This window comes from Haemorhous mexicanus, chromosome 16, assembly GCF_027477595.1.
Source record: "Haemorhous mexicanus isolate bHaeMex1 chromosome 16, bHaeMex1.pri, whole genome shotgun sequence".
NCBI classification, from domain to species: Eukaryota; Metazoa; Chordata; class Aves; order Passeriformes; family Fringillidae; genus Haemorhous; species Haemorhous mexicanus.
Window position 1 is genome coordinate 3,122,531 of NC_082356.1, and position 19,377 is coordinate 3,141,907.

A 19,377-nucleotide genomic window follows, 5' to 3' on the forward strand; every position below is an offset into this window, starting at 1 on the left:
CACAGGAACCTCTGGCTGCAGGACAAGGCAGCTGCAGCTCCTGGAGCCATCTCCTAAAGCTGGAACATCCCAATGCCTCCAGACGCTGTGAGTACATTCTCTGATTGTCTCTTGTGCAGAGCAGCCAGGGGTGCCCAGGGCTGTCCTGCAGAGCAGGGTCCTGCAGCCCAGGGCACTTTGCTGGGGCAGGGACTCTGCTGCCTGCCCGGGACAGCCCTGGCAGCTGCTCCAAGCACTGTGGGACCAGATCTGGGTGGGAGGAGACAGCTGGTAAGGCTTGGAAGAGTTTCTGTTGTGTGGTGAGGATGCTACATTGTTAAGGGATGCTCCCAGCATGACACTGATCTCCAGGGTATTTCCTAGTAGATTAAAGGATAAGCACAGCAAAGCAGGGTCTGCATAAAACAAAAAAATCCTGCTTTATTAATCCATTTCTCTGGGATGCCTGGATAGAAAAATGCACTTAGATATTCCTGTCTCACTTTAGACAGAGAAAAATTATTAAAAAAAAAAAAAAATTCTCTGAGATCTGAATATACCAGGCAGTGCCAGAAATCAGCACAGGGTTCCTTAGGGCAGCATCAGCATCGCTTTTCCAGTCCTTTTCAGGATTGCTCTGACATTCCCATCAGAGCCTGCAGAGCCAGAGCTGCCCTTGGGCAGTGCCAGAGCTGGGAGGGGTCTGCAGGGCAGAGCTGAGCCCCCAGGGCTGAGCTGCGCTCAGGCAGCACTGACATGGCCCAGTCCTGGGCACAGGGAGCAGCTGCTGGCAGGGACAGCTGCAGGTAGCAGAGCCCTGGGCAGGCAGTGGAGGGAAAGTGCCCCCAGGCTGTGCTGGGATATTTGAAATTCTCCACAAACTGAAGTATTGCATGATTACTTATTCTACAGACCCCCATGCCAAGACAGAGCAAATGTCCAACAGCAGCTCCATCAGCCACTTCCTCCTGCTGGCATTGGCAGACACGCGGCAGCTGCAGCTCCTGCACTTCTGCCTCTTGCTGGGCATCTCCCTGGCTGCCCTCCTGGGCAACGGCCTCATCATCAGCGCCGTAGCCTGCGGCCACCACCTGCACACGCCCATGTTCTTCTTCCTGCTCAACCTGGCCCTCACTGACCTGGGCTCCATCTGCACCACTGTGCCCAAAGCCATGCACAATTCCCTCTGGGACACCAGGAACATCTCCTACAAAGGATGTTCTGCACAGCTATTTCTAGTTTTCTTCTTCCCCACAGCAAAATTTTCCTTGCTCACAGTCATGAACTATGACCGCTACGTGTCCATCTGCAAACCCCTGCTCTACGGGACCCTCCTGGGCAGCAGAGCTTGTGCCCACATGGCAGCAGCTGCCTGGGCCAGTGCCTTTCTCAATGCTCTGCTGCACACGGCCAATACATTTTCCCTGCCCCTGTGCCATGGCAATGCCCTGGGCCAGTTCTTCTGTGAAATCCCACACATCCTCAAGCTCTCCTGCTCACACTCCAAACTCAGGGAACATGGAATTATTGTAGTTGTTGCCTCTTTAGCCTTTGGTTGTTTTGTGTTCATGGTTTACTCCTATGTGCAGATTTTCAGGGCTGTGCTGAGGATCCTCTCTGAGCAGGGACGGCACAAAGCCTTTTCCACCTGCCTCCCTCACCTGGCTGTGGTCTCCCTGTTCCTCAGCACTGGCACATTTGCTCACCTGAAGCCTCCCTCCATCTCCTCCCCATCCCTGGATCTGGCAGTGTCAGTTCTGTACTCGGGGGTGCCTCCAGCCCTGAACCCCCTCATCTACAGCCTGAGGAACCAGGAGCTCAAGGCTGCCTTGAGGAAAATGATCACAGATGGTTTTCAGTAGCAATAAATAGTCATTCTCCTGCATAGCTGTTATGATGTTACATATTTATGCTTGTTCTGGGCCATGCATTTTTTACTGCTGGCACAGTTGTTATACTTTTGAGAATTTGTTCACACCAAAATCTTTGATTATACATTTTAAATTCAGTGTTTGTTTTTCCAGTGGCACCCAGTGACTGTATAAACCAGGAGCTGTACTTCTACTACTACATTGAAGAACTGTGTATTGCCATGCGTGCCTGACATCTTTCTTCCCTGGCTTTTCTGGAGCTGTAGAGTTGGTGCTTCTGGGCAGAGCTGGAGGAGAAAATGGAACCCCAGTGCTCCTCACTGCCAGGGAGCCCCAGGGCTTCTCCTCCATAATCTCCCCTTCCTTCACTGCCACACTCCCCTTCAGAACCCCTGTGCTGGTTTAGGGCCTCAGGGCTCTGCCAGCTCAGTCCCTCTCATGCTGTGTGCCTGTCCAGGGACTGCAGGCAGGGACAGGTTGTGGGCACTGCTGGGACAGAGCTGGGCTCTGCAGCAGCATTTCCATCATGCAAGGGCATCTCCCCAGTGCAGGGCCTGAAAGCTTCAATCTCCTTCCCAGTTACTCTCAGGGATGTGCCCAGCACAGTGCCCTGCAGAGGAAACCAGCAGTGCCCAGCAGAAGTGTGGCAGTGATCAGGGTGGGGGCTGTCCCAGCAGTGCAAAGCCAGCACTGCTACAGCAGTGGCCTCTCACCCCAGGTCACAGAGGTTCTTCTTCTCTCCATGGAGGGACATCAAGTGCCCGGGTCAGGAGTCTGTGTCTGCAGTGCATGGACACTCCATAGCCCTGAACATCCTGTGTGTGTGAGGGGACATAAACCCAGTGAGCACAAATTCCTTCAGCTGCTCCTGGACTTTCCAGAGAGTAACATCCCCTGGGAACCCCTGAGTGCAGGGCTGGGACGAGCTCCTGAGCACAGAGCTCCCTGTGTCCATCCCTCTGGCCGTGGGGCACCTCAGGCAGGGCAGAGCAGGGCAGGGTGACACCCGCAGGGCTGAGGTCCCTGCCAGGCTCTGGCAGTGGCAGCAGAGCCCAGGGAGCCCCTGCCCGTGCTGCAATGAACTCTGTGTGTGTGTGCAAGGGAAGGACTCGTGTCCCTGGGCAGCCCTGGGGCTGGGAGGAGGGCATGAGCCCAGCTCAGGGGTGGGCACCTGGCAGAGCCCTGACATTTCTGGCTGTGCCCATAAGAGAAAAGTTGGGCAGGGTGACTGTGGTTAAACCCCTCTGGCCATCAAGTGACAGCCAAGTGTCTCTGTCACTGTCCCTCCTTCATCAGAAGACAGGAGAAAATAAGGTGAAAACATTGGGGGTCATCATAAAGAGAGATTAATACTGGAGGGACCAAAAAGCAAAGGCCAAATGCAGAAGCAAAGAAAACCATGGGAAAACAAGAGTTCAGCACCTGTAGTGGTTGCTTTGGAAGACAAATGTATTAATACAGAAAATCCAGAGACCTTCTTGTCCCCCTCATTTCCCTGCTGATCTGGACATCACAGGGAATGGAAGAGCCCTTGGGTCAGTCCAGCCAAGCTGTCCCATCCCTGTGCCCCCAGGAACACCTGCCCACCCCCAGCCCATTGGGGGAGCAGGTTGCAGAAAAGCCTCATGTGGGGCGAGCCCTGCTCAGGGACAGCCAAAGCCTTGGGCTGGGACCAGCCCTGCTGCAGCCACAAGAGCCAAGCACAGCAGGACAGGGGTGCTCTGGGCAAAGGGAACTCCATCCCAGCCACACCCAGGCCAAGGGGGCTCAGGGGGCTCTTCCCACCTCTGCTATTCCACAATTGAATGAATCTTTTCCTTGGAGAGCTCTTTGAAGAGACAATTGCCAGAGAGGCAGAAGCAGAGCTATAAAATGCTCCAGTACAAACACAGCAGCTCCTGTGAGGAATGAACCCTCCCAGGGCAGTGCTGTGGCAGGAGCAGCACCCAGAAGGAGGGGGATGAGCTCAGTGCATGTGTGTGTGTCCCCAGACACAGAGGGTGAGGGTGGGCAGAGGTCAGGGCAGGGCTGGCAGTGGCAGGGCAGAGCCAGGGGGCAGTGAGATCGGAGTGTGCAGCCTGCAGGGACACAGCAGCAGCTGTGGGACAGCGCAGGACAAGCTGTGCTGGACATGGCCAAGGGCCCTGGCAGGGCTTGCAGTGCCCAGGAGAAGCCACATCTTGGTGCCCTGGGCACAGCAGGGTCTGTGCCACCAAGGGCTGGGAGGAGACACCTTGTCCTGAGGCACTGGGGCCTCCTGGCACAGCCCCAGCCAGGCTGGGCACTGTCAGCCCCTTGTCCTGCCCTCAGCATCCCCCCTGCCCTACATCCCAGTGGCCTCAGGGATCTGCTGGAAGGAGTCCCTGGGGAGCCTTGCTCAGGAATGGCCCTGGGGGCTCCTTAATGCTCCCAGGGACTTTGGGTTTTGCTTTTGCTTGGGAGTCTCTGAGAGGTTTGTGCAATCGTGGCCTCCGGTTCTCTTCTCTAAAGAGTCCAGAAAGAGCCTGTGTTGGTGATGGACCTCACTGGACTGACACTGAAACTGCATGAAAAACAGAAACTCCAACAACACCTTACAGAATTTAGGCATTACTTTATTCTTGCCAGGATGTCATTGCGGCCATCACATGCAACAGAAATTATTCCATCCACACGTGTCCGGGTTGCACAGTGAAAATCATTCCATCACACATTGTTCTTTACTACACTTCTCACATATTTATACAGAAAAAACCCAAAGAAATTAATGTTCTTTGCTCTCAAATTATCCAATTCTTAGTATTCCATCTGCTATTGCTGATTGATCCGTTCGCCTTTGATGTCAATTAAGTCCTCATTCTTTGATTCCCTTCTCAATCTTTTCCCAGACCAGGTGTGTCTGCACACTGGGGGTGATGTTCATTAATGTTCATTTACCTCCTGTTCATCTTCTGGCCACTCCCAATCTGTAGATGTTAAGCTCATCAGGCCTCACCCAGCCTTGGTGAGCAGAGTCTTTTGAAGAGAAACTTCAATTCCCCTCTACCTGGGCAAACAAACCCCTGACTGAAGTTACGTTAAAAGAAACCAGAAGTTGTATCGTTTCTGATAATTCCATTATGTTCCATAGTGTCACAGTGCTCTCCTTGGCTCCATGAAGCCACGCAGTGTCACATCGAACCTGGGTTCCACCAAGCCCTGCGGTGTCACCCTTGACCCTTGGTTCCATGAGGCCCCACAGTGTCACCGTGGCTCCTTGGTTCCATGAGGCCCCACAGTGTCACCGTGGCTCCTTGGTTCCATGAGGCCCCACACTGTCACTGTGGCTCCTTGGTTCCAGTGGTCCCACAGTGTCACCGTGGCTCCTTGGTTCCATGAGGCCCCACAGTGTCACTGTGGCTCCTTGGTTCCAGTGGTCCCACAGTGTCACCGTGGCTCCTTGGTTCCATGAGGCCCCACAGTGTCACTGTGGCTCCTTGGTTCCAGTGGTCCCACAGTGTCACCGTGGCTCCTTGGTTCCATGAGGCCCCACAGTGCCACCCTTGCCCCTTGGTTCCAGTGGCCCCACAGTGTCACCGTGGCTCCTTGGTTCCATGAGGCCCCACAGTGTCACCGTGGCTCCTTGGTTCCATGAGGCCCCACACTGTCACTGTGGCTCCTTGGTTCCAGTGGTCCCACAGTGTCACCGTGGCTCCTTGGTTCCATGAGGCCCCACAGTGTCACTGTGGCTCCTTGGTTCCAGTGGTCCCACAGTGTCACCGTGGCTCCTTGGTTCCATGAGGCCCCACAGTGTCACTGTGGCTCCTTGGTTCCAGTGGTCCCACAGTGTCACCGTGGCTCCTTGGTTCCATGAGGCCCCACAGTGCCACCCTTGCCCCTTGGTTCCAGTGGCCCCACAGTGTCACCGTGGCTCCTTGGTTCCATGAGGCCCCACAGTGTCACCGTGGCTCCTTGGTTCCATGAGGCCCCACAGTGTCACCGTGGCTCCTTGGTTCCATGCGGCCCCAAAGTGTCACCGTGGCTCCTTGGTTCCATGAGGCCCCACAGTGTCACCGTGGCTCCTTGGTTCCAGTGGCCCCACAATGTCACCCTTGCCCCTTGGTTCCATGTGGCCCCCCAGAGTCACAACAGCCCCTTGGTACCATGGCCTAGTTTTTGGCAGTGGTGGGGCACAGGGATGGCTCCCGTGAGAAGCTGCTGGAAGCTTCCACCATGCCTGGCACAGCCAGTCCCTGATGGCTTCAAGGATGGACCTGCTGCTGGCCAAGGCTGGGCCAGTTACAAACGGTGGTAGCGCCTCAGTGATAAAAGATTTAAAAAGAAACTAAAATAGAGATTGTCATGCAGTTTTAACTCCAGTCAGAAAAGAGCAGAGGGAAGACATATGAGAAGAACAACTCTGCAGACATCAAGGTCAGTGCAGAAGGAGGGGGAGGAGGTGTTTCAGGCACTGGAGACCCAGACACCCTGTAGGAGAGCCATGGAGAGAGGGCCCCTGCTCCCAGGCTGGAGCAGCCTGTCCTTGGAGGAATGCACCCCATGGAAGAGTGACCCATGCTGCAGCAGTTTGGGAAGGACTGCTGTCCCTGGGATGGACTCACACTGCAGCAGTTTGCAGAGGGCTGTTGCCCCTGAAATGGACTCACATTGGAGAAGTTCCTGCAGAACTGCCTCCCTCGGGAGGGACCCACGGTGCAGCAGGGGAACCACCCCTCTCCGTGAGCAAGGGCAGAAGCCATGGGTGATGAACTGACCATAACCCCCTTTCCCTGTCTCCCTGCACTGCTGGGGTAGGAGGTAGAGCTGGAAGGAGGGAGGAGAGGGGCTTATTTTATTTCCCCTTATCCTGCTCTGAGTTTGTTAGTAATAAATGAATTTCATATCTCTAAGCTAAGCCTGTTTTTCCCAGGACAGTATTTGATGAGTGATCTCTCCCAGTCCTTATCTCAACCCATGAGCCCTTTATTAAATTTTCTCTGTCCTGCAGAGGGGAGTGAGCGAGCAGCTCTCATGGATGCCTGGCATCTGGCCTGGGTCAACCCACGACACCTTGGTACCACAGGGTCACAATGGACCCTTGGTTCTAAGGGGTCTCACTGGTTCCATGAGGACCTGCAGGGCCACTTAATTCAACAAGGCCTCAAAGTTTCACAGTGGTCTCCAGGATTCCATGAGGCCCTGCAATGTCAAACTGGACCTTTGGATCCATGGGGGCCCACAGTGTCACAATGGGCCCTTTTGGTTCTACAGCATCACAATGGCCCCTCGGTTCCATGTGTCCTGCACTGTTCCATGGATCCTTAGTGCCATGGGTTCCTGTAGTGTCACAAGGGTCTCCTTGGTTTCATGGTGCCACATGTTGCCATAATTTCCATGGTATCACAACTGCCCCTGAGCCCCAAGAGGCCCCATAGTGTGACAGTGGCCCCTTGCTTCCATGATGCCTTGTAGTGTCACAATGGTGTCCATGATTCCATCAGGCCCTGCAGTGTCACCATGGACAGTTGGTTCAATGACGCTCCCCAATGTCACCGTGGCCCCTTGGTTCCACAGAGCCCCACTGTGTCACTATGGTCCCTTTGGTTCCAAGGCTCAGAAGTGCCAGAATGACCCTTTGCTTCCATCAGGCCTTGAAGTTTCAAAATGGTCACCATGGTTTCATGAGTACCCCCCGTGTCACAAGCGACTCTTGGTTCCCTGAAGTTCTTCAGTGTCACAATGGGCCCTTGGTTCCATGAGGTTTGGTAGGGTCGCAGTTGACTCTTGGTTCCATGAAGCCTTGCTGTGTCACAATGCCCACGGTTCCATGAGTTTCCATGGTGTCACCACGGTCTCTTGGATCCCCAGTATCACCGTGGTCTCCTTGGTACCATCCAGGCCTTGTAACAAGAGACAGTGAGCCATTTTGTGCCTTGCTAATGAAAGGCTGCAGAACTCATGGTTGTGAGGCTGTTTCACTGATAAGAAACAATGAATACCTGAGTCTGAAATATCATCTCAAGTACCTTCAATCCCAACCTCAACAGAGGCAGAAAATACAAACAGAGATTCCACAGTAGATCAAAAACAGGGACCATATTTTGAATGCAGGCAAAATGCATTCAAGTGCATTCAAATGCACTCGATATGATGGGGAGCTGATATTCCCCTATTCCAAGAGTGAACTTAATAAGGGCTGACTAATTAAGGAATTACAGAGAACCACAGTATGAGAAAAGCAGGTGGCATAGGTAATTCTAGGATAGGGAGATCGGAAAGCAAGACCAGATGAACCACTGTAGCCACCACCAAGAAGATCACGTTCACGTGCTGTGGGCAGCAACCCCATCAGGCCGTGTCACGATCCGCTGGGACAAGGGGGGTCCTGATGGTTTGTTTTACCGATCTCAGATTTCAAACACACACAGCAGGGGACTTTCAGTATTAACCAAAACAAATGCGCCTTTTATTGAGTGCCCAGAGCAGATGTGATAGAAGGATTAGAAAGGAGATAAAGGACAGAGAGAGAGAGAAAGTGGGGGGAGGTGAATAGCTACCAACATAGACACGAAATCCTCGTGGTCCGGCCAACAGATCCATCTTGAAACCTCGGGGAGAATCTCAAAGTCTTTGGTTAACTTGGGGTCTTTTATAATCTACCGCCAGGAGGGGAGCAGGACGGCACATTGAGGGAACAGGTACAGGACAGTGGAGAATGAGTCCCTTGAGAACAGGTTGTCACGATCCGTCCCTATGAATGGGTTTCATGATGGTTCGTAAGGGATCTCAGGGTGCAAAAAGAACCAACACGGTACAGGGGGGTGTTGCAGCAATAATCCAAACAAATGCACCTTTATTGAATGGCCACAGCAAAATGCGATGGAGGGATTAAGGGAGAGAAAGACAGAGAAAGAGAGAGAGAAAGAAAAAGGGGAATAGAGCTACCAAATGTAGAGACAAACTCCTTAGGTCCAGTCCAGTTGAGGATCTGCCTGTTACGTTGGGGAGATCTCCGAGATGCAGTCCATCTGGACTCCAATTATACACTTTTTGTTGAGGGGGGAGGGGGATTATTTCAAAACTGAATCTATTGTATCATCTGGTAAAATAATGGTATTTGGAAAAGGGGTACACACAGTTTATATCAGTGGGCGAGGGCCATTGTTTTCGTGGTCCAATGCCCACACCTGCAACATCCATCTTGCTTTGGTCAGCTCGCCTCCCCCGCGCACCTCCCCGGGCTGGGGGCTTCAGTCCCAGTCCTTGGGGAGTGTAGGAGCGGCCTTTCTCACGTGGGGATTTCTCAGGTTTTTCTCTGGTGGAGAGGCTTCTGTCATCTCAGCTTGTCTGTCACAGTGCTTGCAGATGAACGAGAGGGGTCTTCTGTGGGAGACCACTCAAAAGCTCAGGAGAAGTTCAGCCAGGCCAAGAGGTGGGACAGCTTCCAAGGCTATTGTTGCAAAAAGGGCTCAGTGCCCCCTTCTTCTCATTGGGCTCAGTGTAGCATGCAGAAAAATGCACCTGTGGAAACAGTAACTTAGCAATTCCTTCAGGTCTTAGAGCCCCTGGCTTGGCGGGGAACTTTCCACTGTAGGGCCAGGAATGGGACAAAGGGGGTCTTCTGAGCGATCTCTCAGTGACAGTTGTGAGGCAGATTGGAGGATATTTCAGACAGACTCTCTCACAGGTACAGACAGTCCAGTTCTGAACAGGACAAACCGGTGCCAGCAGTGAGCGGGGCCCGTTGTTTCAGGACTGGTTCCTATGGGAAACATCCCGCTCCCAATGGCAGACATCCCGCTTCAGTCAGCCCAGCCCCCCTGTTAGAATTTTAAGGATCTCAGTCTCAGTCCTTGGGAAGGACTTCAATCTCCGTCCTCGATGGTGGTTGTGAGGCAAATGAAGGATCTTTGGACTCTCTTACAGACTGACATCCCAAAGCATAAAAAAATTATACATTTTGCCTTAAAAAAAAATGCATTGAATTACTAAAATTATAATTATTTTTTATTTATATTAGTATTATTCTATGTCTCTATTACCAAATTTCAATATTTATATTTAAAAATCCATACATTTTTAGCAACCAAAAATTTATTGGTCATTGTGTGGTGGAACCTGGTGTGTTTTGTTCATGTTCTGTTCACTAAAGTGCTAAAGATAGAGGGAATAAAACACTTAGACCTAAAACCACGTGTAACCAAAACCGCATACAATCACAAGCATATTTTTGCTTAATAAATGCTTGCTTAAAATATTTTTTGCTTAATAAATGCTCAATAAACCATAACTTCTAGAATTTTAGGTATGACCACAAGATGAGGAGGAGTCGACCGGAGGATGGCCTGGGAGGACTAGCAGCCTTCATCAGACAACGACCAGCAGAGGAGGACCCCTTAGCAGCAAGAAGACGCATGCGCAGAGAACTTTCTGGACACGTCCCCAACGAGAAGAGATACAGTATAAAAGTTAGACTGTATCGAACAGTGGGTGCGGCAGTCCTTGGCCAGCGGAGGCTCCCCTGTCGCCAAGCGCTGATTTTGCTTATGCCTTGCTTGCTGTAATTAATAAATTCCAATTGGACTAAGCTTATTGGAGTTTGCTTCAATTCATAACAATTGTTTATAAGTAACACAATTTCCTTAATTAATTCATGTCTATTGGCTATATATTTCTCCCGCTTTATGGAAACTAGTAATATTTGTAATCCTTTTGGCATCATTTTTATCATCTTTTTCTCCGATAGTGTCAAGGGGAGGAACTTTGGGGTGCCTGGAGACATTTCTGGGGCACATTTGGGGCTGTTTTAGGTCTGGGGAGGGAATTCAGAGAGAACTTGAGGGTCTGGAGGACACTTGGGGGAGCCGGGTGAGAACTTGGAGGGGCACTCAGGGATTCTGAGGGACAGTTCGGGGTCCGGGGCAGCACTTGGGGGTCCAGGGGAGCCCTTGGAGGTCAGGGAGGAGAATTTGGGGCCCTTCGGGGTCCGGGCGGGCCCTTGGGGAGCTCGAACGGGGCTCTCTGGGGCGCGGGGGGTGATGGGAGTTGTAGGAGCGGGTATCATTCGGTTTAACAGGGCCGCGGAGCATCACGGGAGTTCGAGACGCAGCTGCAATGGCTCTCGCCGGGGCACGGTGCATGACGGGAGATAAAGTCCCTGCTGGAATAGCGGAGCATGATGGGAGCTGTAGTCCCGGAAGTGGCTCGAACACGATGTTGGGGGATACTTTTGCGTCCAAGCCGCGACTTGAGGTCCTCGGGGAAGCTTAAGCGGCTCGGGACCCCTTTGGGGGGAGCTCAGGGAGCTCTATCCGTGCTTTTATGGGCGCTGGGCGCGGCAGGAATTTTAGGCGGGGGACTGTGTTCTGAGGGGCTCTGGGGCCGCGGGAGATGAGATGAGATGAATTCCCAGAAATGGCTATGCCGGGCAGCTGTGGGTGCGGGTGCACTCAGGGGTTCCGGGGACGCTTTAGGGGGGTCCCGAATGGGCGCTCAGGGGGCACTCAGGGGGCACGGAGAGATCCTGGAGTGTCTGGGGGACACTTATGGGACAGATGGGGGCGGACCCCGGGGGGGGGGTGGTATGTCTGTGGAGCGCGGGGCATGACGGCCGTTGTAGTCCCAGCTCCAATGGGGCTCAATTGGGCCGCGGGGCATGATGGGATTTGTAGTTAGAAATAGAAGACGGCGGCCATGCTAGGCACCGCCCCCGAGGCACCGATCTCCGGCGCTGATTGGCTCAGTTCGCTGATAGGCGGGAGCCTCGGTAAATGGGAAGCGGGGGAGGCAGGAACAGCCCATTCACCCCCTCCAGTCCCTCCCAGTACAACCCCATTACAGACCTGTTCGTCCCAAGCAGAACCCAATACAACCCCAGTGCCCCTCCAGTCCCTCCCAATACACCTGAGTTTATTCCCAGTCCCTTCCAGTTCCCCCCCAGTGTCATCCACAGGATGCCCCAGTGTCCCCAGTCTTCCCCACAGTGTTCCCAGTGTCCCCAGTTTGTCCCTGTCCTCCCCAGCGTCACTCCCACTATGTCCCAGTGTCACCCACAGCTCAAGGCACAGCTTCTGTGATCAGGCCAGAGCTCCTGAGGAGAGACCCTGGGTCAATATCAGTCACAGAATGCTGGGATCACCTCTGCTCTAAAGAGAAATAAATTAAATACATCCTTTAAAATAGGAATGTGTATTTCTTACAAGGTCTTTGAGATCTTTCTCCATAACTAGACGAGGAAAACTTTAATGACCCTCTCATGTCTTTGGTGTTGTTTACATCAGACTCAGTCCCTGAGAGAGTGTTCAAAAAGCTACTCAACAACTCAAAGTTAAATTGAAACTCTGAAGTTTCTTGAAGTTTTAATGGGTCCCACTGAGGGACACGACTGAGAAAGCGTCCCCAGGTTCCAGTTAGAGCAGAACACTGGAGGCAGTGATGACAGCTGGGGACAAACAAGGCCAAGGTGTCTCTGGGGCTGAGCAAAGCTGGATGTGTTTCAGGAATGCAAAGGGCCAAGGCCTGAGCCCCAGCCCCTGGCCAGGCAGATCCTGTCCCTCCCTCCTTGCTCAGGGCTCTTCCCGGGATGGGCACTGACATGTGGGGATGTGCAGTGCCAAGGGCAGGAGCACGGGGCGGCCCCTGCCAGGCTGCTGAGCAGGGACAAGGAGGCCATGAGGCCCCAGGCCTGCAAGGGTCACTTGTCTCCTGCTCCTGGCTCAGGCCCAGGCCCAGCAGCCATGGCCAAAGTGCTGCCCAAGTTGGCTCTGTCAGGGCCTGGCAGCTGCTGCCCATGCCTGTGCCCTGTGCAGCCCAGGCTGTGCTACGGTGTCCCTGCCCTGCGCCTCTGTCCCTGCGGGCTGTGCTCATCCCCCGGCTGCCCCACCTGGCTGGCCCCTTCCTTTGCTGACAGCTCTGCCTCCTGCCTGCCTCTGCCTGCCCACACAAAGCCTTGGGCTGACCCAGACTCCTTCTGAGGGATGTGCTGCACCACAGCCCTGCTCTGGTGCCTGGTTCTCCTCTTGTGTCCACTCTGGGCCTCCCCAGCTGCATTTGTGGTATCATTTCTCTATTTGGCTCTTTCCCACTATGGAGAAAAAGCTCCACCACTTCTGAATCCACCCTTCAAGCCCTGCCAGGCCACTCCTGTTCTCTCCTCAGTCTCTTCTCAACTGGGACCAGGCACATCAACCTCCATGGGTTATGTTCTTGAGGCCTGCAAGCCCCAGCTTGGGAGATCTTTGGGCCCTCTCCAAGGTGTTTGCAAATGAAAACACTCATAGTCTTCTTCTCATAGTCTAAGAACAGCACCAGAGGCCGAGGCCAGGCAGAGGTGTCTGTCTTGGCAGCTTTTGTCTGGGAGCAATCCTGGGATAGATGGAATTTTGGCAACCAAATTCCAATTTCTGCCATGGCCCCAGGTCAAGAAGGCTGGTTCTTTTCCATAGGAAGGAAGGCACAGAGCCCTGTTGCTTCTGAGGCAGATGAGATGTGACCACCAGAGGCCAAGGCCAGGCAGAGGTGGCAGGTTTTTGTCTGCAACATACCCTTGCATACAGGAAATTTTTTAGGGCGAGTACCAATTTTCTCCATGGGTGTCTGAGAAGAGAGGAAGTTCTTTTACACAGGAAGGAAAGCATGGAACCCCAGTGGTTCATGGGCAGATGAGAGGCAGCCCTTGACATTCCAAGATCAGCCAGACCTGTCAGGTCACCCCTGGGAGGCCAAATCAGCCAGAGCTGTTCCATGTTCCCCTGATTCCACAGGGCCCCACAATGTCCCAGTGGTGCCCTTGCTTCCATGAGGCCCTGAGGTGTCACAGTGGCCCCTTGGTGACACAAGGCCCTGAAGGGTCTTAATGGTCTCCATGGTTCCACGAGGCCCCACAGTGTCACGGTGGTCTCTTGGTTCCAAGAAGCCCCACGGTGTCACCATGGTCCCAAAGTGTCACAATGGTCTCCATGGTTCCACGAGGCCCCACAGTGTCACAGTGGTCTCCACAGGAAGGAAACAACCGAGCCCCAGTGTTCCAGGGGCAGATGAGCAGCATCCACCAGAGGCCATGGGCAGCCAGATTAGACAGAAGATTTTGTCTGGGGGCAATTTCTGGATATAGGGAATTTTAGAGATGGAACACCAGTTTCAGCCATGGATGCCTGGAGGAGAAGGACGGTTCTTTTCCATAATAAGGAAAGCATGGAACACCAGTGTTTCAGGGCCAGATGAAAGGCAGCAATCACAGGCCAAGGGCAGCCAGACCTCTCTGTCCTGGCAGCTTTTGTCTGAAAGCAGCCCTTGGATACAGGGAATTTTGCAGATGGAATCCAAATTTTGGCCATTTCTGCCTTGACAAGGACAATTCTTTTCCATAGGTAGCAAAGCACAGAGCCCAAGAGTTTCAGGGGCTGAAGCGGTGAGAGAAGACTCCTGAGAGGGCAAACCAGCCAGACCTTTTGGTCCTGGCAGCTTTTGTCACGGAGGAATCCTTGGACATATGGAATTTGGGAGGTGGAATCTCAGTTTTGACCATGGGCACCTGGTCGAGCTGGATGGTTTTTCCCATAGGAAAGAAAAGTGCAAAGTCCAAGTTTCTTGGAAAAATATGAGAGGTGACCACCCACGGCCTAAGAGAGCCAGACCTGTGTCTCCTGGCAGCTTTCATCTGGGGGAAATTTTTGGACATAGGGAATTTTGGAGGTGGAATCTCAGTTTTTGTTGTGGGCACCTGGCCAGGAAAGAGAGTTCTTTTCATTAGGAAGGAAAGCACAGAACCCCAGTGTTTCAAAGGCAGACAAGAGCCAGCTCTTCAGAAACCAAGGCCAGCCAGACCCGTCTCTCCTGGCAGCTTTTGTCAGGGAGAAATTCCTGGATATAGGGAATTCTGGAGGTGGATTCCCAACTTTGGCCATGAGTGCCTGGATGTGAAAGGTGCTTTTTCCCCATAAGAAAGAGAAGCATTTGGTCCCAGTGTTTCAAAGGCAGATGAGAGGTGGCCCCTGGGTGGCCAAGCCAGCCAGATCTGTCTGTTCTTGCAGATTTCATCTGGGAACAATCTTTGCAGATATGGAAATTTGGAGGAAGGATCTTGATTTTGGCCATGGACACCTGGAGGAGAAGTACAGTTCTTACCACAAGGAGAGCCCAGAGCCCCAGTGTTCCAGGGGCTGATGAGCAGCAGCCCTTGACATGCCAGGCTCAGCTAGACCTGTCAGGTGGCCCCAGGTGGCCCAGCCAGCCAGGCCTTGATGCCTTGAGAGGCTGCCTAGAACAGAGGTTGGGCAGTGTTACAGGAATAAAGTAGGGATTTATTAAAAAGGCCTTCAAAGGGTACACCTGGGGCAGTACAAGAGCCCAGCTGAGGGTACACCCAAGATGGATGATGGGTCACACATTTTCACACTTTTATAAGTTTTGGTCCATTTACATATTGGGGTAAGTTGTCCAATTACAGCTTCAGGTTATGAAGTCCCATCCTCCTGGTCTGCTCTCCTCTGTTTCCTGTTTGCACTTTTTGGGCCTGAAGTTGCCACAGTGTCCTTGGCTCTCCCAGGTTTCTAGGTTTCCTACTCCAGTTATGGAGAAATATTTCAAAGAGCTTCTAAAAAATATGTGCTCCTGTTTTAAAAGGTGTATTTTATTACTCTTCTCTTTGGAGCAGAGACCATTGCAGCATTCTGTGATTGATATTGACCCAGGATCAGGATCAGCTGCTCCCCTCAGCAGCTCTGGCCTGCTCACAGAAGCTGTACCTTGAGCTCTGACCCAGTGTGGACAACCTTGCTCCACATTCCCCAGCACATCCTGTCTGTCCTCACTCCCCTGGAACCTGCTGTGCTTGGAGAGCTGGCTGCACCCAGGCTAAGAGGGGTTTTCATTTTTTGTAGTTTTTGAAGCAATCTAAAACTCCTGAGTTTCCCCACTGAAAACAGGCACACTCTTCAGGTGTGTGCCAAGACCAAGCTGCCACCAATAATGTTCCCCTTACCCAAGGCAGAACTGTGCAGGAAATGTCTTAGACCTTTGGACTCCATGGTTCCAAGGGCCTTGCTCTTTGTCAATGGACTTTTGGTTCCATGAGGTTCTGTACTCCACAGTGGTATCCTTAGTTCCAAGTGTCACCATGGCCCCTTGGTTCCATGGGGCCCACTGTGTCACAATGGGCTCCATGATTCCATGATTGATGCAAAAGCTTTCCATAAACAATGAACAACACCATGGTCTCCTTGGGTCCACATTGTTGCAATGAACAATGGGTTCCATGAGATCCCAAACTGTCACAAGGGATATTTGGCTCCATGTTGGCCCCTCTGTGTCACAAAGGACCCTTGGTTCCATCAGGCCCCACAGTGCCACAGGGGTTTCCTTGGTTCCATGTGCCCCAAAATGTCACAGGGTTTTCCCTTTTCCTGCAGCAACCAGCAGCAAACCCCCGTGCCAGGGTCAAATGTCTGGCAAGAAGGAGCAAGGGGGAACATTTGGAGTGATGGATTTTGCCTTCCCAGGTCACAGTGACGTGGGATGGGGCCCTGCTGTCCTGGAGATGGCTGAACACCAGCCTGCCCATGGCAGGGGGTAAGAGACAACAGCTTCTGTCCATGGAACTGCAACAGCAGAGAGGTCAGGAGAAGGCGGGGTCTAAAAGACTCTCACCAGCACAGGAAACCTCAACCTAGGACATTTTATTGGAAGCTGACATTTTAGAGCATTCTTTTATACAGACATGGACCACCAAATACCAAGTTAAACTGTTTTGGCTTTCTCTCTGCCCTGAGACCAGGTGGAATCTTTTCCGCAGTCTGTGCTGTTCCAACCCTTGCTTAGGGCGAGGATGTCAGATCCTTCAGCAGCCTCTGCTCTCCTGGGAGGCTTCTCTTCACAGGCAGACTCTAAAAGCCGAATAAAACTAAACAGCGGTGTAAGGCACAGCACAGGGGAAGCACCAGGCTGATCAACACTGCCCTTGCAGTGACATTTCCCGAGTGCTCCTCAGTGTGAAATACAAAGCTGTGTTTCGTGTCAGGTACATACAGGCAATGTGTGTATTAGTGATTGTGTATGTGTGGAGGCCAACAATGGGACAGCTGTGAATTCTAATAATAACTGAGGAAAGTAAAGCAGGGAAGAAGGCCTTTGAACCTCTCTATTCTTTGCAATTAACCTTGGTTGATTTAGGAGCATTTGAATTAAAGCATTAAGGATGTTGCTCTTTGCTTGTAGTTAGGCCTTAAAGAGTGCTGCAAAAATAACCCTTTTGAAGTATAATTTTGGAATATTGCTTGTATCCTTGAAACTAGAGTTTTGGAATCTATATAAAGGAAATATGCTTATCTCATGCCTTAAAAAAACAGAGAAAAACAGCTTGAGAAAGGAAGATGAGCATCATCACAAGGATTTATAATTTCGACCAAGGGAAGCTGGACATCACTGTTATGAGATTTATAGTCATTGCAATTAAAAAGGTGGAGCCACATCTGGGGAGCTGGACTTCACCAGATGGGATTCGTCTTTATTCTTGTGGAAACCAGGACCAACATCTCGGAAACTACCACCACCACCTGGAGATCCTCCTTTTTGGGACGTATCCTGAGAAAAAATAAATCACAATAGTGTATAGAATTGTGATGTAAAAATTGGAAAATAGAAACTGCTGATGAGAAAAAATTGGAATAGAAACTGCTGAGAAAGCTTATGAGTACCCCTATAAATACCTGTAAGCCCCAACTATTGGCGTGCAGTTGGAGGGAAACTGCCCCCACTGTACCCAGCGCTGTGTTGCTCATTCTTTTACCATAATTATTAATAAATTGATTGCTGCTTGAATATTGGCATAGTCAAGCTTCTTATTTATAACAGAGACTCAAAGACAATGGAAGGGAGACAAAGAGGTCCTGAGGGCTTTCTGTATTTTAATCAGCCCCACGGTGGATTTGGGGCTGGGTCCAGGAGCCTCAGGCACTGAGAGAAGGATGAAGAAGCCGCTCAAGGAGTCAGCAGCAAAACTCCACGTGCCTTGGAGCATGGCTGGGCCCCAGGGAGGGCAGGGAATGCCAAAGGCTGCCCAGGGAGTGCTGAGAGCAGATCCTTGAGGGCAGGAGTGCAGGGAGCCCAAGGCTCTGGGCAGGGAACTGCAATGCTGAGCAAGGCCTGGCTTGGCTGCAGGAAGCAGAAAGGCCAAGCCCTGAGCCCAGCCTGGGCCAGCAGGGCCTGTCCCTCACGGCTGGCTCGGGGCTTTTTGTGGGGCAGGGGGATGTGAGGGGCAGCAAGGACAAACGCCATCAACCCGTGTGACAATCCAGATCATCAGGGAACCGAGGGCCAGAGTGACACAGCGGGGCCTCATGGAAACAAGAGGCCGTTGGGAGCCTGTGGGGCTCTGACACCCCAGAACACTCAAATGCTGGGGGTGACCAAAGGCTTCTTTACTCAAGTTTTGTGTACAGGAGAAACACAAACCAGATATTCTCAAGAGGTCAAAATGACACAAAATTTTACTGGCAAAGTACAAAAATCCAAGAAACTTTGGAAAAGGATTCAATGTCACATCCAATTCAACAAAAAACACTTATCATAGCAGGAACTTCGTTAACTTGGCCCATTGAACCTGGAAACCTTTAAACAATTAGGTTGTTGAGGTACCCAAAAATGTTCCATAGAAACAACATTAGAAGGAGAGGAAAGAGAGAGACAGAAAGACAGAAGCTCTATAGAAGGACACGCATATGGCTCCAAGTTCCTGGGGTTCCAGTGTGGGTGAGACCCAAACCCCAGGAGAAGGCAGGGTCCATACCAGGGGCTGACCTTGTGCTCTGTGTTTTTAAGCCCCTGGGCCTTTGTGGGGCTCCCCTCAGGTGGGATTTGTGATTGCTCAGGCAGTCAGGGCTGGCTCAGCGCTGTCCCCACTGTGTGACTGATTGACAGCTCATCCCAAGGTGTCTGAGGACATTGATCTCATCCAGCCTCAGACAGCGACCATGGTGACACTGGGGAACCTCATGGAACTGTGGGTCAGTTGTGACAATGCGGATCCAAGGACACCAGGGTGACACTGGGGAACCTCATGGAGCCAAGGGGCCCTTGTGACAGAGTGGGGCCCCATGGAAATGAGGAGTCCATTGTGACTGATAGGGAAGATTCTTTACAGACAGTTCGATGGGTGAAGGTTTTGGTGTTAACATCTTTGAAATGGTCTTAATGTCTCCATTAACTTCATTACAGAGCCCAGACAGCTTGGCTCCTGAAACAGACACGTGGGTCTGCACGAGCTTGAGTTTATGAACTTTGGGGTAAAATGACAGGTTCAAGAGGGGAAAATGTGACAAATGGTTTGGGAAGGCTGAACCTTCCCAGTACCTTGGCCAATGGGGACAGGAAGAGGGCAACATGTGGCCGGGAGTTTGGATAAAAGGAGGCTGCACCCTCTGGAACCTCGAGAGAGAAAACCCCGTGGGTGTGTGCCCTGGTGGACTCTTTCCCTTTATTGGAATAAAGTTGCAGGACTCCTCTGTCTCCTTTATTGACACTGGCTTTCCATTGTGTGATTTTCCGTACATGACACTTTGGAATGTCACGGAAC

General features: G+C 52.0%; 1 protein-coding gene across 1 annotated transcript; it reads left to right on the forward strand.

Annotated features, from left to right (window-relative positions):
* Window positions 1–914: 914 nt before the first annotated feature.
* LOC132334571 (olfactory receptor 14J1-like) lies at window positions 915–1,841 on the forward strand. The gene has a single exon (XM_059860677.1). The coding sequence runs from the start codon at window positions 915–917 to the stop codon at window positions 1,839–1,841; it is 927 nt and encodes a 308-aa protein (XP_059716660.1).
* Window positions 1,842–19,377: the final 17,536 nt, after the last annotated feature.